The following is a 16,553-nucleotide window of genomic DNA, read 5'->3' as shown; positions in this document are numbered from 1 at the left end:
TAGGTATTGTTCACAACCGACTCTGAATAAAATCACTACAAACCTTTTCTGACATTCAGTATTACAAAATAGGTATTGGAAGAGCGTATGATTCATGCTGCCATCATATCAGGTCAATACTTAATGGAGCAATATTAAAATCATATAAGACATGAACAAAGTATTGGGACACCGCTACCAATTCAAATATTTATAAACAATAAATCAAATGTTAAATGATCAAGTAATAACTCAGTACTTTTTGCTCTTACACGTACGGATGCAAGGCATTGATTATTGAGTTAATCAAAGGTTGACTGTCTTATCGAATGACCAATAACTGGCCTGCACTTATATTTGCCTTTTCTACAATGTAGCCACAGCTGCCCTGGGGAAAATTAAAGAAGCAAGGTTGCTGTACACTAGCACTGCTCTCTAATGGATAAAAATCTCTTGTGTCATTAAAGGTCATATTATGCAACATTTAAAAAGGAAACTTTTTAACCATGAGGCCCCAGGAGCAGGTTTTTGTTGCTTGTGCATGAAAATTCTCCTCCCATTAGGCAGACCGCATGCACCAGGAATCTCCTCCTTTAGCACTTTTCTCAACAAGCTGTTTTGGCTTTCCACTCCCCCCCATACCCTGAAACCATGACAACCAGTCAGAATGCATAAAGAAAGCAGCTAGGAGCCAGAATAACATTAAATGAAGGCTATAGCCTGGCCTGTGACCTGCTACAGGTCACTCTGGATAACTCAGCTTCTCTTATGACATCATAAGGGGAAAGCATTTCAAACAGAGCACACATTAGCCAAGAAGTGGAGAAAGGCAATGATGGAGGTCAAAAGGTTTTTCTTCATTTGTCAACCTCATACACGCTTTATGTTACAGAATGTTTCTAGTGTGAATTTTGCATAATACCTTTAGCTCACTAAAGCCCACCCAATCAACCCTATTGGTTTCGTGTCTTTCTATTACGATACAAATGTTTTACGAAATGTCTTCCACTCTTTATCGCACACTCATCCTCCTCGCACATTAGCCCTTTCTGGTTGGGAAGTAGATGCTGCTCAATCATAAGGCTGCATGGAGGAGTTTCCTTGTTTTCATTTACAAACAGAACTGTATAGAATTATTCTGCATTATAATAATTCTGAATGTTTGGATCGTTTCCCTTTTCTGTTCTACCATGCCTTAGGCAGAATTATTTCACTTTCAACCTTCGTCAAGCTTAAGGAAGAACAGCGGTACCCTCTTCTGGTTAGAGACCACAATTCAACACTGGAAGGAGGAGATTTTAACATTTAATGAGAGGGAACAGTTAACATAATAATAATTTGTTTGCATCACTACTCGTTATTTCCTTAATAACTTTTACTTCAGAAAATTAATATGATTATTGGGTACTCTACCCTCCTCTGAACAATTCTTACCTTTTACTCAGACCCTCATGCTTATATTTTATCCAGTTGGAGTCTGGTTTACAAAGAGACACAGAGTAGGATCCTTTTCTTCTTTGATGACAAACCGTATAAACAGGCACGACTTCCTCCTTTTTGCTCTGTGGGAGTAAATGTAACCAATTAAAGGTTTTCAATCTTCTGTTCAGCACCTTAAACTGAGGGCACTAAAAACCAAGATGTTTCAATATAATTAATAATCAACAAAAAAGAAAACAAGTCTTCTATTACTGAACCAGGAAAACATCTAAAACATGCAGGATTCATCTCAAAGACCAGCCTTTTTTTTCTGACCTTCGATTTATCCTATATTTGACATCTTACAACTTTTTTGCAGTTTTGCCTCATTTCAACCATTCAAATATCAAATTAATAAGAGAGAAATCATTTCATCAGGTAGACATGGTGATTCATATTTTTGCGATTTCCTTTTTGAAGATATAAATCAGGTTTCAGAAACTTTATAGCATAAATCCTTTGTCATCAAAGGCACCAATCCTGATGTTCAGTTTAACTACAAGAGCTTTTAAAATGTATCACAAAAAAACAAAGAAAGAAAAACATCCCTCAAACCGATTCCTTATAAAATGAACCATGCAAAGGAAACACTTATCTATTCCAAGATACTCAAACTGAACACCACCTTGGGATTAAAGTGAAACTAAACCACTGAAATGTTCTTTTTCATTTTATAACAGGGAACTTGACGTATTACTGGCAACTTTGTACCAACATGCCGTAATGGAGTAAAAACGCACGTTTTAATCATTTCTGGTTATCAGGTTTTTATGTAGTATGTCTCAATTATGAAATCAATGTGTTATGCTAGGAATACGGAAGATTTCACATAAAAATGGTAGTATGCTTTGGTTTGACAACAAAATGTCGATCTGGCTTTCATTTAGGATCAGAGGGAGACTATAGCTATGTTCAAACTGCAGGTCTTAAGGCTCTATTCCGATTTGTCAGTTTTTTTTGGGTGGCTTCTCACATGACCGTATCAAATTGTGTCCCTGAAGTGACCTGCATGCGTAGAAAAAAAACAGAGGTGAGAGAAGTCGATGTTTATGGATGGATTTAAAGCTGTTAAGCAAAGCAAGTAGTCGGATGACGCAGCAATGCTCAGAAGGAGAGAACAGAGAAAAAGCGGAAATATTTATTATAGGTTTTGGAGGAGCAGTGGCCATAACATCTTAGGAGAAATGCATGGGAGCACCGACATAATCAACTGACCTGTTAGAGTATGACCCCCTCAGTCTCTTTTGGACCATTATATACATCCAGATACCAATATCATTCTCCCTCCAGTGTACATCTCTATCTACGCAGTGTTTTTTCTGTAACTGTTTTTGTTCCCCACTGTCAGCACAGAGTGACATCAGCTACATGCTAAATCCGATATGGGTCACTTGGCTGTTCAGATTGCAGTCAGATTCCAAAAGATTTGACCTGTATTGAATTTAAAACCACATACAAATGTGGCCCAGACTGGATTTGAAAAGATCAGATTTCATGCGATTTGGCCCGAATTGGTCTGTAGTGTGAATGTAGCCATTTTCAATGAGGCCCAGACTGTTCATAACCTCCCCCAACCATTCCCTCGATGAACGCAACACAAAACGGCGTCTGAATGCATAAAGTAGGAGGATGGAAGTATTATTGGGACACAAACTATTGGAACAGAAACAAAGAAGCTAAATTATTGACACTTTGTTCAGCTTTACAGGAGGTCATCATGCAGCTAATAAAGGCAATGACAAATTACTGTGATGAAATTATACCTTTTGCAAAAGCAACAGATTCAAATCCCACATGCTTTATGCTTTTTGCTTGCAGGCTAGATATTTTAGCATGTAGTAGACTTATTTAATAATCAATATTTGCCCGCATGAATGTTTACCAGCAGTTGAAATAATTGCTGCTTTTCAATTAGGGTATATATTTGTTTAAACACAATACTTCCACTTGGTGTGGTTCCATAATTTCATACCAAATCATGTCTAGGAGGTACATGCATCTCCCAAAAATTGTGTAAAAAAAGTGACAAAGAAAAGTTTGTAGGGAATCACTCACATCAGAGGGAGTCTTGGGTTCCTCATCCTCCTTATCCATATTTCGTTCAGCTTCAGCGGCTCCATCTTCTGTTTTTTTCTCAAGAGTTATCTCTGTGTCTTTCTCAACATTAGTATCCACCCAGATGTGGGCAGTGGGGAGATCTTCTTCATCACACTCTGAAGGCTCCTTTTCTACAATCAGGTCAGAGTCAGGGCTCTTCATGCAGAGTATGGAGAGCAGATAAGAGTCGGCTCCAATGTTTCTGATCAGCTTTATGCTATCATCCATTGAAAGCACTGGAGAATCAGAATCCAATAAACTATTAGGTTGGACCCCATCATTGTTTTTAAAGCGGTTGTCATATGTCATTCCGTTGATGCAGTCGATGTCCAGTAAGGAGCGCAGTAAAGCTCCCTCCATTCCCTCCACAGGATCTTTGAGAGTCAGTAAGATGAAACGGCTGGCTTTTCCTTTAAGATAAAAGAAACATATTTAAACTAAAAAAAAGAAAAAAAAATCATATATATTTGAACATTTGAAACAAAAAAGAATCATAAATATTTACACAACAATGTAAATGTAAAAGAGGATATGAATTTAAACACATTTGTGTCCGCCCTGCGCTCTCACCATTATCTACGGGTCCATCTTCACTGTCGCAGAGCTGGTTCAGTACCTGCTGTATAGGACCAGCAGCAGTTTCTGACACGTATAACAGCAGGACGCCAGGTGGTAAAGGATCCTTTTCCCCCTCAAAGCGAATGTGATGAGCTTCCAGCTCCTGCTTGTCCCAAACACTGTACCTCCGCAGATCTGTGCGCACAAAAGTCAAAAACCCCTGCTCGCTCGTGCCTGAGGATAAGAAGGGATCAGGGTAAATTCATGAATTTTAACCCCAGTTTAAAATATCTTGAAACAAATTGGATTATTTCCCAACTTTTGGCAAATTTAAAGGACCTTCAGGCTTTAAGGCCAGGATTTTTAAAGGCCTGTGATGACTGTTATGTAGGGGTGACCAAACTTGATGCTAGGATACAACTTAAAAACCCATCAGTATCACGTCCTGAAACATGCTGATTGTTGGGCTGTGATTCTGTCAGCCCCTCACAGTCATATGACCTGCTGTGCATACTGTGCTAAGATTCAAATCTTAAAGGTATCGAGGACGATCTTTTATTTTCGGGTGGATCATCTAAATAAGTGGTCCTCCTAATTGTCAATCATTCAGATGATGTGTACGTAAGGCCATCCTATGTGCTCGTCCAGTTAGCTATATTTTTCTGTGCATGCGCACTTTCAGGCGTATATCTGCTACGGTTTCAGTCATTGAAGCTCACCGAGGTTCTTTGTAGACTCTTACAACTTTTGGCCATTTTCACAGTGTATGAGAAGACAAGAAAGGCAGGAATATCCCGGAATGCTTCGTACAGAAAGCTCTCCTCGCAAAGCATTATGCGATTCGATGCCCCCATAGGCTGTCGCCACCCGACAGCAGCAACTAATAACACAGATGGCGCAGGCACCGCGCAGTGGAGGAGGAGTTACGTGGCCGATGGAGCAAAGAGCAGTGATCATCTGTCCGTACAGTAAAATAACCGAGTTCGCAATAAAGTCCACTACACAGTCCCCACTCTATATAGTGATTGAGGGATTTAGGGCGGACGTTCGGAAACAGTTATCTTATATAAGCTATGAGAACAGCAAGTTTTAAACACAGGACGAATGGGCTTGGGCGTGCTGTCACATGCGCATTTTGGCTGGTCTTTTAAAAAAAAATGCAAAAATCCTCCACAATACCTTTAATGTAGGAAACAGCTGTGTGACGGGCAGCTAAAATATTACTTACCGGTATCTTTTTTTTTTTACAGCAACAAAAGGTATGAAAACAACCGACCCGTGTAATATTAACCAATGAGTTACAGAAACTTAAAACAGCAGAGTATTTCTATTAGCATGAAATATCGGAGACTTTAGATGTCAACTGATAAAATCTGTTTTTTTTGGCTATATCGAACTGATATCCGTTATTAGTATCGCCTCCTGACATCCCGACAAATACAAAAGAAACTACATTTAAAGATAAAAGAATGGAGCCACAAAAAAATGGCGTGGAAAAGAAAACCTGGGAGAGGCAGTGAGAGGCGATCCTCCAAAAGCTTTGTGTGAAGTTTACCAACATTATTCATTTCATCCTGAAGGTGATCACAATGTAAAGCAGGAATAAAAAAGGAGCCGATATGAGAAAGCAGTCATTGTCCTGTAATCTGCCTCGTTAGGATCATTCTCAGACATTTTGGGGGGTTTTAAGCTCAATTAGTAAAACTTTTTTCATTTGTTTTTATTCCGGTTTCTGTGCTCCTAAGGATAAAATAGACACAGTTTATTGAAATATTTCATTTATTGTACATTTCCAAGTCTGCCCTGCTTGTTACTTGCTTTTTATTTGACCTTTATTTCACTAGAAAAGAAATCCATGGAGAACTGAAATCTCTTTTAGAAGGATTTTACTTTGCATCTTTCTCAAAGCGGATGTTTTACTCTCCCTTCCTGAGTCATGATGTTCCTGTCACATTGTTGCACAGGTCCAACTAAAATAGACCAGCAGTCTACCTCAGTCAGAGCCACACAAGAGCAGCTGGAGAGACAATTTGCTGTTCCTCCTTGCTGAAGTTTCAATAATTCAGAGGATTTCATACGACTGTGGGATAAAAATTAAAAAAAAAATCAGATATGCAGCTCCCCCTTTATAATAATCAAATCCTAGACAGGTCATAGTAGATCCATTATCAAAACATATGCAAGCACTATGAATGAATAACTAAAATAACTAGTCATGGTGAATTCCATTGAGTCGCCTGTGATCCCACAAGGTGCAACATACCGACATCGAATCTTTGTTTCAAATTACAGCTATCACTGGGCAATTTATTTGTTTCCATTTAAGGCTAAATTAAACTAAAGTAAAAAAGAAAAAAAGGCCTAGAGGATAAGGTGCAGATGGAACCTTGAAGCTTTAATCCAACTACATTCATCTAAAACAGACCACTAAGCTACAGAAAGATGGTAGAAAGCTAGATTAGAACAAGATTTTTTTTTTTTTTAAAAGGGTTCCTTTACCAGCAGTAAAGGAACCACCAGTTGAAACTATTGGGACCAAAGGTTCCAGGTAAACCCTATATCTAAAGAAACAAAAAATACAATCCAACAAGCTTAAGGCGCATCTTCTGCTCGGGATTCAACCAAAGGATTCCAGGCTTTGGTCATGAATTAAATAAGATTACTGATTGCATAATGGCTTATATGCATAAATGAATAATAGTTACCTTTAAGTGGGATGACAATCTTATTTTTTGCTATCTGTGAAGGACAAGAAAGAGTTAAATATTTCTTTTAAGACAGATGCCTAGAATAAAACCTATAAAGGTTATACCAGTGCATTTACCATGAGGCATCCATCTGCTCTCAGTTTGTAACATCCACAGTACATGGCCACGAAATGTACACTCAAAGAGGGAAAGTCAAACTCGGGGATGGGAGAGGACGGTGCTGAATGTGGAAACTCTTCAACGAGCATCTGCATTCCCTGAAAAACAAAAAACAATGTTGGTCAAAATACTAATTTCACAACAGCCTGAGATCTTATCAATATCGAGAGGTACAAACAGCTGATTTAGGTTTGCATTATTCACACTGATGTTTTCCAAAACGACTTCATTTTGTTTACTACTTTAGCACCATCTAGTGGTAAAAACACAAATGACACTTTGAGTTACTTCCTGAGGTCAAGTTACAAAGACCTCTGAAAAATCATATCCTGAATAAAGCGACAGTGATGTCTAATCCATCGCTGCAAAGGCAATTCTGTATGATTCAAACATTTTAATACAACACTTTGTTATGATAGGGAAAGTGACTGAAACTATTTTAACCGTACCATAAAAAATGTTTGAAGTTGCACCAATCGTCCTGATCTTTTTAGGGGAAAAAATTTCTTAATTGGATTTGATCGGTGATCAGCAGCTCAAATACTGAGAAACGTTTTTTTTTTCCTCCAGTCTTACAATTAACAAAATATAAGGAATTTAAAAATATAAATACTTTTGCCTTCAGTGCGTACATTCTTTAATAGAAAAACTCAAGATGTATAAAATGAACGTTGCATTAAAGTGCAAATGTTTGAATATTTAAGAAGCCACGCAACTTTTCAAATCCACAACAACAAGTTAAAAAGCACAAAAAATTGCCAATAAAATGAAAAGTGGCTCCATCTATTTAATATAAACTAAAAGATCAACAAACCCAATGTTTGAGTTTGAGCTTTTATGATTTGAAGAGTTGGTTCAGGTATTTGGACATGAATTGCTGTGAGACGTTCACCATCAGTAACTGTGTCTTACAGTCACCTGCTAGGACTAACGGCCGGTAACTTACCGGAGAAAAAAATAGTTTGGGTACAGCGCCTCAAAGAATCAAAGGTTTTTAAACCAGAAAAACTGTGTTTTTTTCGTTAGACTAAATTTTAAAACATCCCAGAGCTGTCAGACCTTAATACAGATGGGACTATTTGTGGCCCGTTATCATTCCACCGCACGGTAGTGGATAACTGCAAACAGAAATAAACTAAACATCTTATCAATGGCCGGCTGAAGTATCCACTGTTCACTGCTGCTCCTGTCTTGGTTCCAGAACACCGTCTCACCCTCCCTCGGTTGTCCTTATTGGATCCTTCCACCGGCCGTATGAATTGCTCCCGCTGGCCAGGCAGATTTCAAGGCGAGCAAAAGCAGACGGAAGGCGGAGGTTTTCCGGAGCTAGCTCAGGAGGGGAGCAGAGGAGAACCGCTGTAGACCGGAAAAGCATCCCGGACAGATAGGGAGCCAGAGATGGGGGGAGGGGCTGTGGCGGGCCACAGATGGAAAGACTACAAAACAGTCCTTCAAGGGCTAAATTTAAACAGCTTTCTCAAAAGCTACCCACCATCATCCTAAAGGCATTCAACATTTTTCTCCTTTGTCAACATTTTTTTTTTATACATCTTTCATTTTGACTCCAAACATGGAGGAAAACTGAGTCAATCATAACGTTTAAAAAGTCTAGTTGGCTGTAAAAAAAATGTACCCGAGGTGTGTTGATAAAGCCTCTCCGTAACGAACCAATGGCATCGTCGTCATGGTTACTAGGAAACTCGATGGGTGCCCTTCAGCCATTTAAACAACTTTACAAATTCATTTTAATGCAGAGACTAAACGCTCAAAGCAGTTCCTTCATCTGCTTTGATTTTCTGCAGGAAGTATGATGGAAAACACGGTTTTATACTTCTGCCTTTTCCACCCAACTAAAAGTTTTGAGATTTATCCCTAATACCAACCTTTGTTATAAAGGCTGAACACGCTTATCCAAAAATTTTGCATCAACCAAGCGGAGTTTAGAAACCCGTCGGCATTGAAACACAGGAATGTATGGCTGACAATGGACCGACCTGCACATCCTCTGTGTCTGATGTCATCTCCTGTTGGGACTCCTCTTCCTCTGAGGCATTTCTATGGATTGACGTGTCAAACAGTGAGGCCTTATTCTGCCCCAATCTGTGCCGACATTCAGGATCTTCACGGTTTTCCTCATCATCGCTGGACAATACAACTAAAATGGGGAAAGAAAAGAAAAATGTTTTAGTTAAATTTATTTCCTTGGGAATTTAACCATTTTACTCCCTCACAAGTAGAGAATACATAAAGCAGGGGTCTGGTGTCCTGAACCTTTATACGTGTCCCTTGCCCTACCCACCTGAAACAAATGTCTGCTAAAGAGCAAACATGAGTCAGGTGTGTTGAAGCAAGGGTTGCATCTAAGGCTACGTTCACACTGCAGACCTTAATGCTCAAATCAGATTTTTTTTCTCCGTGAAATCCAATTATTTTGCATGGTCTTTCACTTTCCAAATATTATGCGACTTATAATGTGAACTACATTCATACAGCTCATCCTCTACTGTGCATGCGTATGCGCAGTAGATGAAGAAGGTACTCCCCTTCGTGAATTGCTAGCCAAGGATCACAGAGGGGGGAAAAAAATAAAAATCATTATTCGCCTATGAATAAGCTGTAAAACAATGGCCTCAGGCTGGACAAAAACTGACACAAATGAAGGTCTGGTACCAAAGAGGAGCAGTATGTAACCTCTAGGAAATTATTTTGGCCTGCACAACGTCAGGTGTTGTGCAGGAGATGCCTTGCTAATTTTGCTACCCCACAAGGCAAGAGGACGAACCTTTATCAACACCTAGAAAACACAGCAAAGCCGTGTATGATGGTTTGCACGACTAGAATGAAAACTAGCAGTGCCTCAACGTCAAGTAAACAAAGTACCGGCTGACAGAGATCACTGACCAAACTGTTTGAAAATGTTGCTCCTTATGAACATAATTTTAAACGGCACTTTGAAGTAACTCAGGCAATAATGGAGTTCATAACTAAATACATGATGCCTGTTAGTATAATGACCAGGCCTGGGTGTATAGCTTTGGTAAGCAGGATGGATAAGAGGTATTTACGCCCTCATGCACATATTTTAGCCATATCACCATAGTTGAGCTATAGAAAGAAATGCAGAAACAGAGGTGCAGCGAAGCTAAAAACAGTGGAGATTTTTGCAACAACTGATGATTTGTGGTCAAGCCGCACAGCAGAGCCATACCAGAGTCCAACAGACTGAGTCAATATATAGTTTTCATAATTCTTCAAAAAGTTTCTTAGAACTTAAAGTTCATACACTTGTTTAGTGTTCATTTGAGAGTTTGATTTACCTATAAACATTTTACTGGTAGACAGAAGACATTTGTTCTCTATACTTTTCCTGCACTTTAGTATATGTGATGCCACTGACTGAAGATCAATCTTATTTTTGTATCTTATTCAATTTATTTATAGACTTTCCTGTTAAAATCTGGCATTTTTTAAGGAGTGCAGTCCATCTATTTATAAATCATGCTTCATGAAACCTAAGATGTTAATGAGGTAATGTAGGTAAAGACACAAATTTGTTTCCTTCATCTTTGTAATCTGTGCTTTAAATAAATCTAATGATTATTATGAAACAGATTTATTCTTTGTAGTTGTTTAAAAATAACATGATGAATTAAGCTGGAGAAAAAAAAAATAAACGTATTACATCGCAATATTAAGAAAAAAAGAAAAGAAAAGAAAAATACCACACTTGAACGTAGCCTAAAGTTGCAGGATTCGGGCCTCGGGGACAAAAGTTTGAACCTCCTGACCTAAAGGTCTACAAGTCCTTCTCAAAATATTAGCATATTGTGATAAAGTTCATTGTTATCCATAATGTAATGATAAAACTTGAACATGCATACATTTTAGATTCATTGCACACTATCTGAAATATTTCAGGTCTTTTATTGTCTTAATACAGATGATTTTGACCCAAACCCAAAATTCCTATCTCACAAAATTAGTATATCATGAAAAAGGTCTCTGAATGAGCTACAATCATCTGAACCAACTCTTAGCCTCTTACACCCTAAGGGGGTATAAATAAATTTCTGCCTGACAAAAACACACAAAAGTAAATAACTTATAGCCTCAAAGCTATTAGATTTAAGAAGAAACTTTTGGTACGTCTGTAAAGGTAAGATGTCATAGAATGGTTTTCTGGTGTCAGCACCATTGTAGCTTTGACCCTGCCTGAAATATTAGGGACAAAATACAAAATATTTTGCATTTTTTAAACCTCGCCAAAATTTTCTTTGAAATAAACATTGCAAAACACTACCAAAATATTATTTATAGCACAAAAAAGTAGTACAGACTTTCAAATCTAAATGTTGTGTAAAAATATACCAAATTTGGACTCAATCAGATGAATCATATTTATTTTAGAATGGTATTAGTGAGAAATTTCTTAGAGGCCATTTTGGCACATTTATCCATAAATGTCACCAAACTGTGCCAAATATGTTTTTTACATCAATACTGGGGGTTTGGTAAAATTACGAGGTCACGTAGCAGCTGGACCCGCCGGTGGGTCCGTAGGGTTCAAGGGGTTAACACCTGCAAAAAATTCCTGAGGCCTTTAAAACTCTTGGTTTATCAAAACCCCAATCATGGGTAAGACTGGCGACTTGACTGCTGTACAGAAGGCCATCATTGACCCCTTCAAGCAAGAGGGTATGACACAGAAAGATATTTCTGAACAAATAGGCTGTTTCTAGAGTGCTGTATCAAGGCACCTCAGTGGGAAGGAAAAAGTGTGGCAGACAATGCTGCATAACGAGAAGAGGTAACCGGACCCTGAGGAAGATTGTGGAGAAGGGTCGATTCCAGACCTTGGGGGACCTGAGGAAGCAGTGGACTGAGTCTGGAGTAGAAACATCCAGAGCCACAATGCACAGGCCTGTGCAGGAAATGGGCTACAGGTGCCGCATTCCCCAGGTCAAGCTACTTTTGAACCAGAAACAGCGGCTGGGGAGAAGAAAATGCCAACGTGCCAGAAGTCCAGTGTCAAGTACCCACAGTCGGTGATGGTCTGGGGTGCCATGTCAGCTGCTGGTGTTGGTCCACTGTGTTTTATCAAGGCCAGGGTCAATGCAGCTAGCTATCGGGAGATTTTGGAGAACTTCATGCTTCCATCTGCTGAAAAGCTTTATGGAGATGAAGATTTTATTTTTCAGCATGACCTGGCACCTGCTCACAGTGCCAAAACCACTGGTAAATGGTTTACAGACCATTTTATCACTGCGCTCAATTGGCCTGCCAACTCTCCTGACATGAACCCCATAGAGAATCTGTGAGATATTGTGAAGAGAAAGTTGAGACACAAGACCCAACACTGTGGATGAGCTAAAGGCTGCTATCAAAGCATCCTGGGCCTCCATAAGACCTCAGCAGTGCCACAGGCTTATTGCCTCCATGCCAAGCCGCATTGATGCAGTCATTTCTGAGAAATGATTCCCGAACAAGTATTGAGTGCATAACTGTACATCATTATTTGGAGGTTGACTTTTTCTTTTTGTATTAAGAACCCTTATCTTTTATTATGCTAATTTTGTGAGATAGAAATTGTGGGTTTTCATGAGCTGTACGCCAAAATCATTATTATTAAGTCAATTAAAGACCTGAAATATTTCAGTTAGTGTGCGATGAATCTAAAATATATAAATGTTCAAGTTTTATCATTACATTATCATTACATTATGGAAAATAATGAACTTTATCACAATACGCTAATATTTCAAGAAAGACCTGTATATCTTCCATGGCATCTTTACTGCAGTGGCAAGTCTGTAATCCTAAAGAAGAGCTGATTGAGGAGCAAGAAATAAAATAGGTACCGTAATTTTCGGACCATTAGCCGCACCTGAATATAAGCCGCAGAAGCTAAATTGCATAATTTGTACATACAGGTGCTGGTCATAAAATTAGAATATCATGAAAAAATAGATTGATTTCAGTAATTCCATTTAAAAAGTGAAACTTGTATATTATATTCATACATTATATACAAACTCATATATTTCAGATGTTTATTTTGTTTAATTTTGATGATTACAAATGACAACAAATGAAAATCTCAAATTCATCATATCAGAAAATTAGAATATTACTGAAGACAAATAAAAACAAAGGATTTATAGAAATGTTGGCCAACTGAAAAGTATGAACATGAAAAGTATGAGCATGTACAGCACTCAGTATTTAGTTGGGCCTCCTTTGGCCTGTATTACTGCAGCAATGCGGCGTGGCATGGAGTCGATCAGTCTGTGGCACTGCTCAGGTGTTATGATAGCCCAGGTTGCTCTAATAGTGGCTTTTAGCTCTTCTGAATTGTTGGGTCTGGTGTATTGCATCTTCTTCTTCACAATACCCCATAGATTTTCTATGGGGTTAAGGTCAGGAGAGTTTGCTGGCCAATTAAGAACAGGGATACCATGGTCCTTCAACCAGGTACTGGTAGCTTTGGCACTGTGTGCAGGTGCCAAGTCCTGTTGGAAAATGAAATCTGCATCTCCAAAAAGTTGGTCAGCTGCAGGAAGCATGAAGTGCTCTAAAACTTCCTGGTATGTGGCTGCGTTGACCCTGGACCTCAGAAAACACAATGGACCAACACCAGCAGATGACATGGCACCCCAAACCATCACTGACTGTGGAAACTTTACACTGGACTTCAAGCAACGTGGATGAAGTGCCTCTCTTCTTTTCCTCCAGACTCTGGGACCTTGATTTCCAAAGGAAATGCAAAATTTACTTTCATCAGAGAACATGACTTTGGACCACTCACCAGCAGTCCAGTCCTGTTTCTCTTTAGCCCAGGCAAGACGCTTCTGACGCTGTCTGTGGTTCAAGAGTGGCTTGACACAAGGAATGCGACAGCAGAAACCCATGTCTTTCATACGTCTGTGTGTGGTGGTTCTTGAAGCACTCACTCCAGCTGCAGTCCACTCTTTGTGAATCTCCCCCACATTTTTGAATGGGTTTTGTTTCACAATCCTCTCCAGGGTGCGGTTATCTCTCTTGCTTGTACACTTTTTTCGACCACATCTTTTCCTTCCCTTCGCCTCTCTATTAATGTGCTTGGACACTGAGCTCTGTGAACAGCCAGCCTCTTTAGCGATGACCTTTTGTGTCTTGCCCTCCTTGTGCAAGGTGTCGATGGTCGTCTTTTGGACAACTGTCAAGTCAGCAGTCTTCCCCATGATTGTGTAGCCTATAGAACTAGACTGAAAGACCATTTAAAGGCTTTTGCAGGTGGTTTGAGTTAATTAGCTGATTAGAGTGTGGCACCAGGGGCCATCAATTTTGAACCTTTTCACAATATTCTAATTTTCTGATATGATGAATTTGAGATTTTCATTTGTTGTCATTTGTAATCATCAAAATTAAACAAAATAAACATCTGAAATATATGAGTTTGTATGTAATGTATGAATATAATATACAAGTTTCACTTTTTAAATGGAATTACTGAAATCAATCTACTTTTTCATGATATTCTAATTTTATGATTTTGTGTTTTGTGTTTTCTGAGGTCCAGGGTCAACGCAGCCACATACCAGGAAGTTTTAGAGCACTTCATGCTTCCTGCAGCTGACCAACTTTTTGGAGATGCAGATTTCATTTTCCAACAGGACTTGGCACCTGCACACAGTGCCAAAGCTACCAGTACCTGGTTGAAGGACCATGGTATCCCTGTTCTTAATTGGCCAGCAAACTCTCCTGACCTTAACCCCATAGAAAATCTATGGGGTATTGTGAAGAAGAAGATGCAATACACCAGACCCAACAATTCAGAAGAGCTAAAAGCCACTATTAGAGCAACCTGGGCTATCATAACACCTGAGCAGTGCCACAGACTGATCGACTCCATGCCACGCCGCATTGCTGCAGTAATACAGGCCAAAGGAGGCCCAACTAAATACTGAGTGCTGTACATGCTCATACTTTTCATGTTCATACTTTTCAGTTGGCCAACATTTCTATAAATCCTTTGTTTTTATTGGTCTTCAGTAATATTCTAATTTTCTGATATGATGAATTTGAGATTTTCATTTGTTGTCATTTGTAATCATCAAAATTAAACAAAATAAACATCTGAAATATATGAGTTTGTATGTAATGTATGAATATAATATACAAGTTTCACTTTTTAAATGGAATTACTGAAATCAATCTATTTTTTCATGATATTCTAATTTTATGACCAGCACCTGTATCTGCCATGAGCTGATGTACTCACTGGGATCAGACAGGCTGGTTTGGGTTGCGCTGTTATTCCTGGGCGATGAGTTAATCCTGCTACTGATAATGATGCCTTCAGGTTTCCCACCAGGGTAGAATGGGACCAAAGGCTGAAATCCATCTTCTTCTCCAACAGTGAACTGTACAATACAACGCTCCATATCTAAGTCTATGTCACTTTCTTCCTGAACACCACACAGTGGGACCCGTCCTCCATCTTTTTCTGCCTCTCCTGTCGGATGAAGCATGCTCCCTCGCTGGCGTTTAGGGCTGCTCTTTCCATTGCACTGCAGGCCAGGATTCCTTCTTTTACGCTTCTGTAAGAGATTAAGAATTTATCAATTTTACGGCTGAAACACTTAATCGGATGAATCAATTATTGAAATAATTGTAAACTAATTGAGTAATTGATTAATCTTTAACTGGAGTATAGAGACTCTAAAACATGCCTTTAGCTGACAGAGCAACCCACTAAGAGCAGTATTTATATGATAATTATATATATAAAAAAAAAAAAATAATATTTAGCATTTAATATACAATGTTTTCATCAATATGCTCTATTCAGGACTCAATTGTAAACATTTTAGTTCCACCTGGTTAAAATCTGCAAAGATCTTCTTTAAGAAACTTTTGGCTATCTGATTAATTTAAAAAAATCTACAGCTTAATTGATTTGCAAAATAATAGTTAGTTGCACCCCTAATCAGTTTTACAATGATGCATTAGAACTGCAAAATAAAGGAGAGACATGATAGGATATAGAGCATCCAACATTTATGGCTAAATATTTTCTTGCACATGCATCCATTTAAAACAGATTAGAGACATTTCACATGTATACAGGCGAAAAATATCAGAACTATACTAACTTTAAAATAGTTAGTATAGTTTAAAATAGTATAACTTTAAAAAGTATAATGAAAAATAAAAATCTACAACAGGAAATAATTCATATTTTTAAGGCTAAAAAAAAGAAGAATAAATGAAGAGGCATTATTGGGAGGGGAGTGTTGGCCTAGTAGTTAAAGCAGTGCGTTTGTCCTTGAGAGGGGTGCAAATACCCGTTTCGATCCCCACATCCTGCACTCTGGGTCTCTGAGACACCCCAGATTTTCCCCAGGCGCCACACAATGGCAGCCCACTGCTCCCCAAGAGGACGGGTTAAGATGCAGCAAGTAAAATCCTCCATTGCGAGGTCAATGATGTTCAATTATTATTATATTCAGAAACAGAGCTGTTTGATGTAGACCTTAGATGCCTCTTATTTGTAAAAAGGTAAAGAACGAAATGGAACCTGGTTATTCAACG

The 16,553-nt window shown here is 38.7% G+C and overlaps 1 protein-coding gene across 1 annotated transcript in view; it reads right to left on the bottom strand.

Annotated features, from left to right (window-relative positions):
* senp7 (SUMO specific peptidase 7) overlaps positions 1-16,553 on the bottom strand; it is a 39,165-nt gene that overhangs the window by 4,857 nt on the left and 17,755 nt on the right. Inside the window, exons 8-14 of the mRNA XM_038299664.1 lie at positions 15,241-15,559; positions 8,975-9,135; positions 6,938-7,078; positions 6,819-6,852; positions 4,126-4,347; positions 3,514-3,965; positions 1,414-1,541 (exon numbers count right to left, since the gene is read on the bottom strand). Of these exons, the coding sequence (XP_038155592.1) occupies positions 1,414-1,541; positions 3,514-3,965; positions 4,126-4,347; positions 6,819-6,852; positions 6,938-7,078; positions 8,975-9,135; positions 15,241-15,559 (1,457 nt within the window). The remainder of the gene's footprint in view (positions 1-1,413; positions 1,542-3,513; positions 3,966-4,125; positions 4,348-6,818; positions 6,853-6,937; positions 7,079-8,974; positions 9,136-15,240; positions 15,560-16,553) is intronic.

The sequence above is a fragment of the Cyprinodon tularosa genome, unplaced genomic scaffold (genome assembly GCF_016077235.1).
Source record: "Cyprinodon tularosa strain WSP-4 unplaced genomic scaffold, ASM1607723v1 ctg432, whole genome shotgun sequence".
NCBI lineage: Eukaryota > Metazoa > Chordata > Actinopteri > Cyprinodontiformes > Cyprinodontidae > Cyprinodon > Cyprinodon tularosa.
Note: the sequence above shows the minus strand (reverse complement) of the source record. Positions and strands in the feature narration are given on the sequence as shown.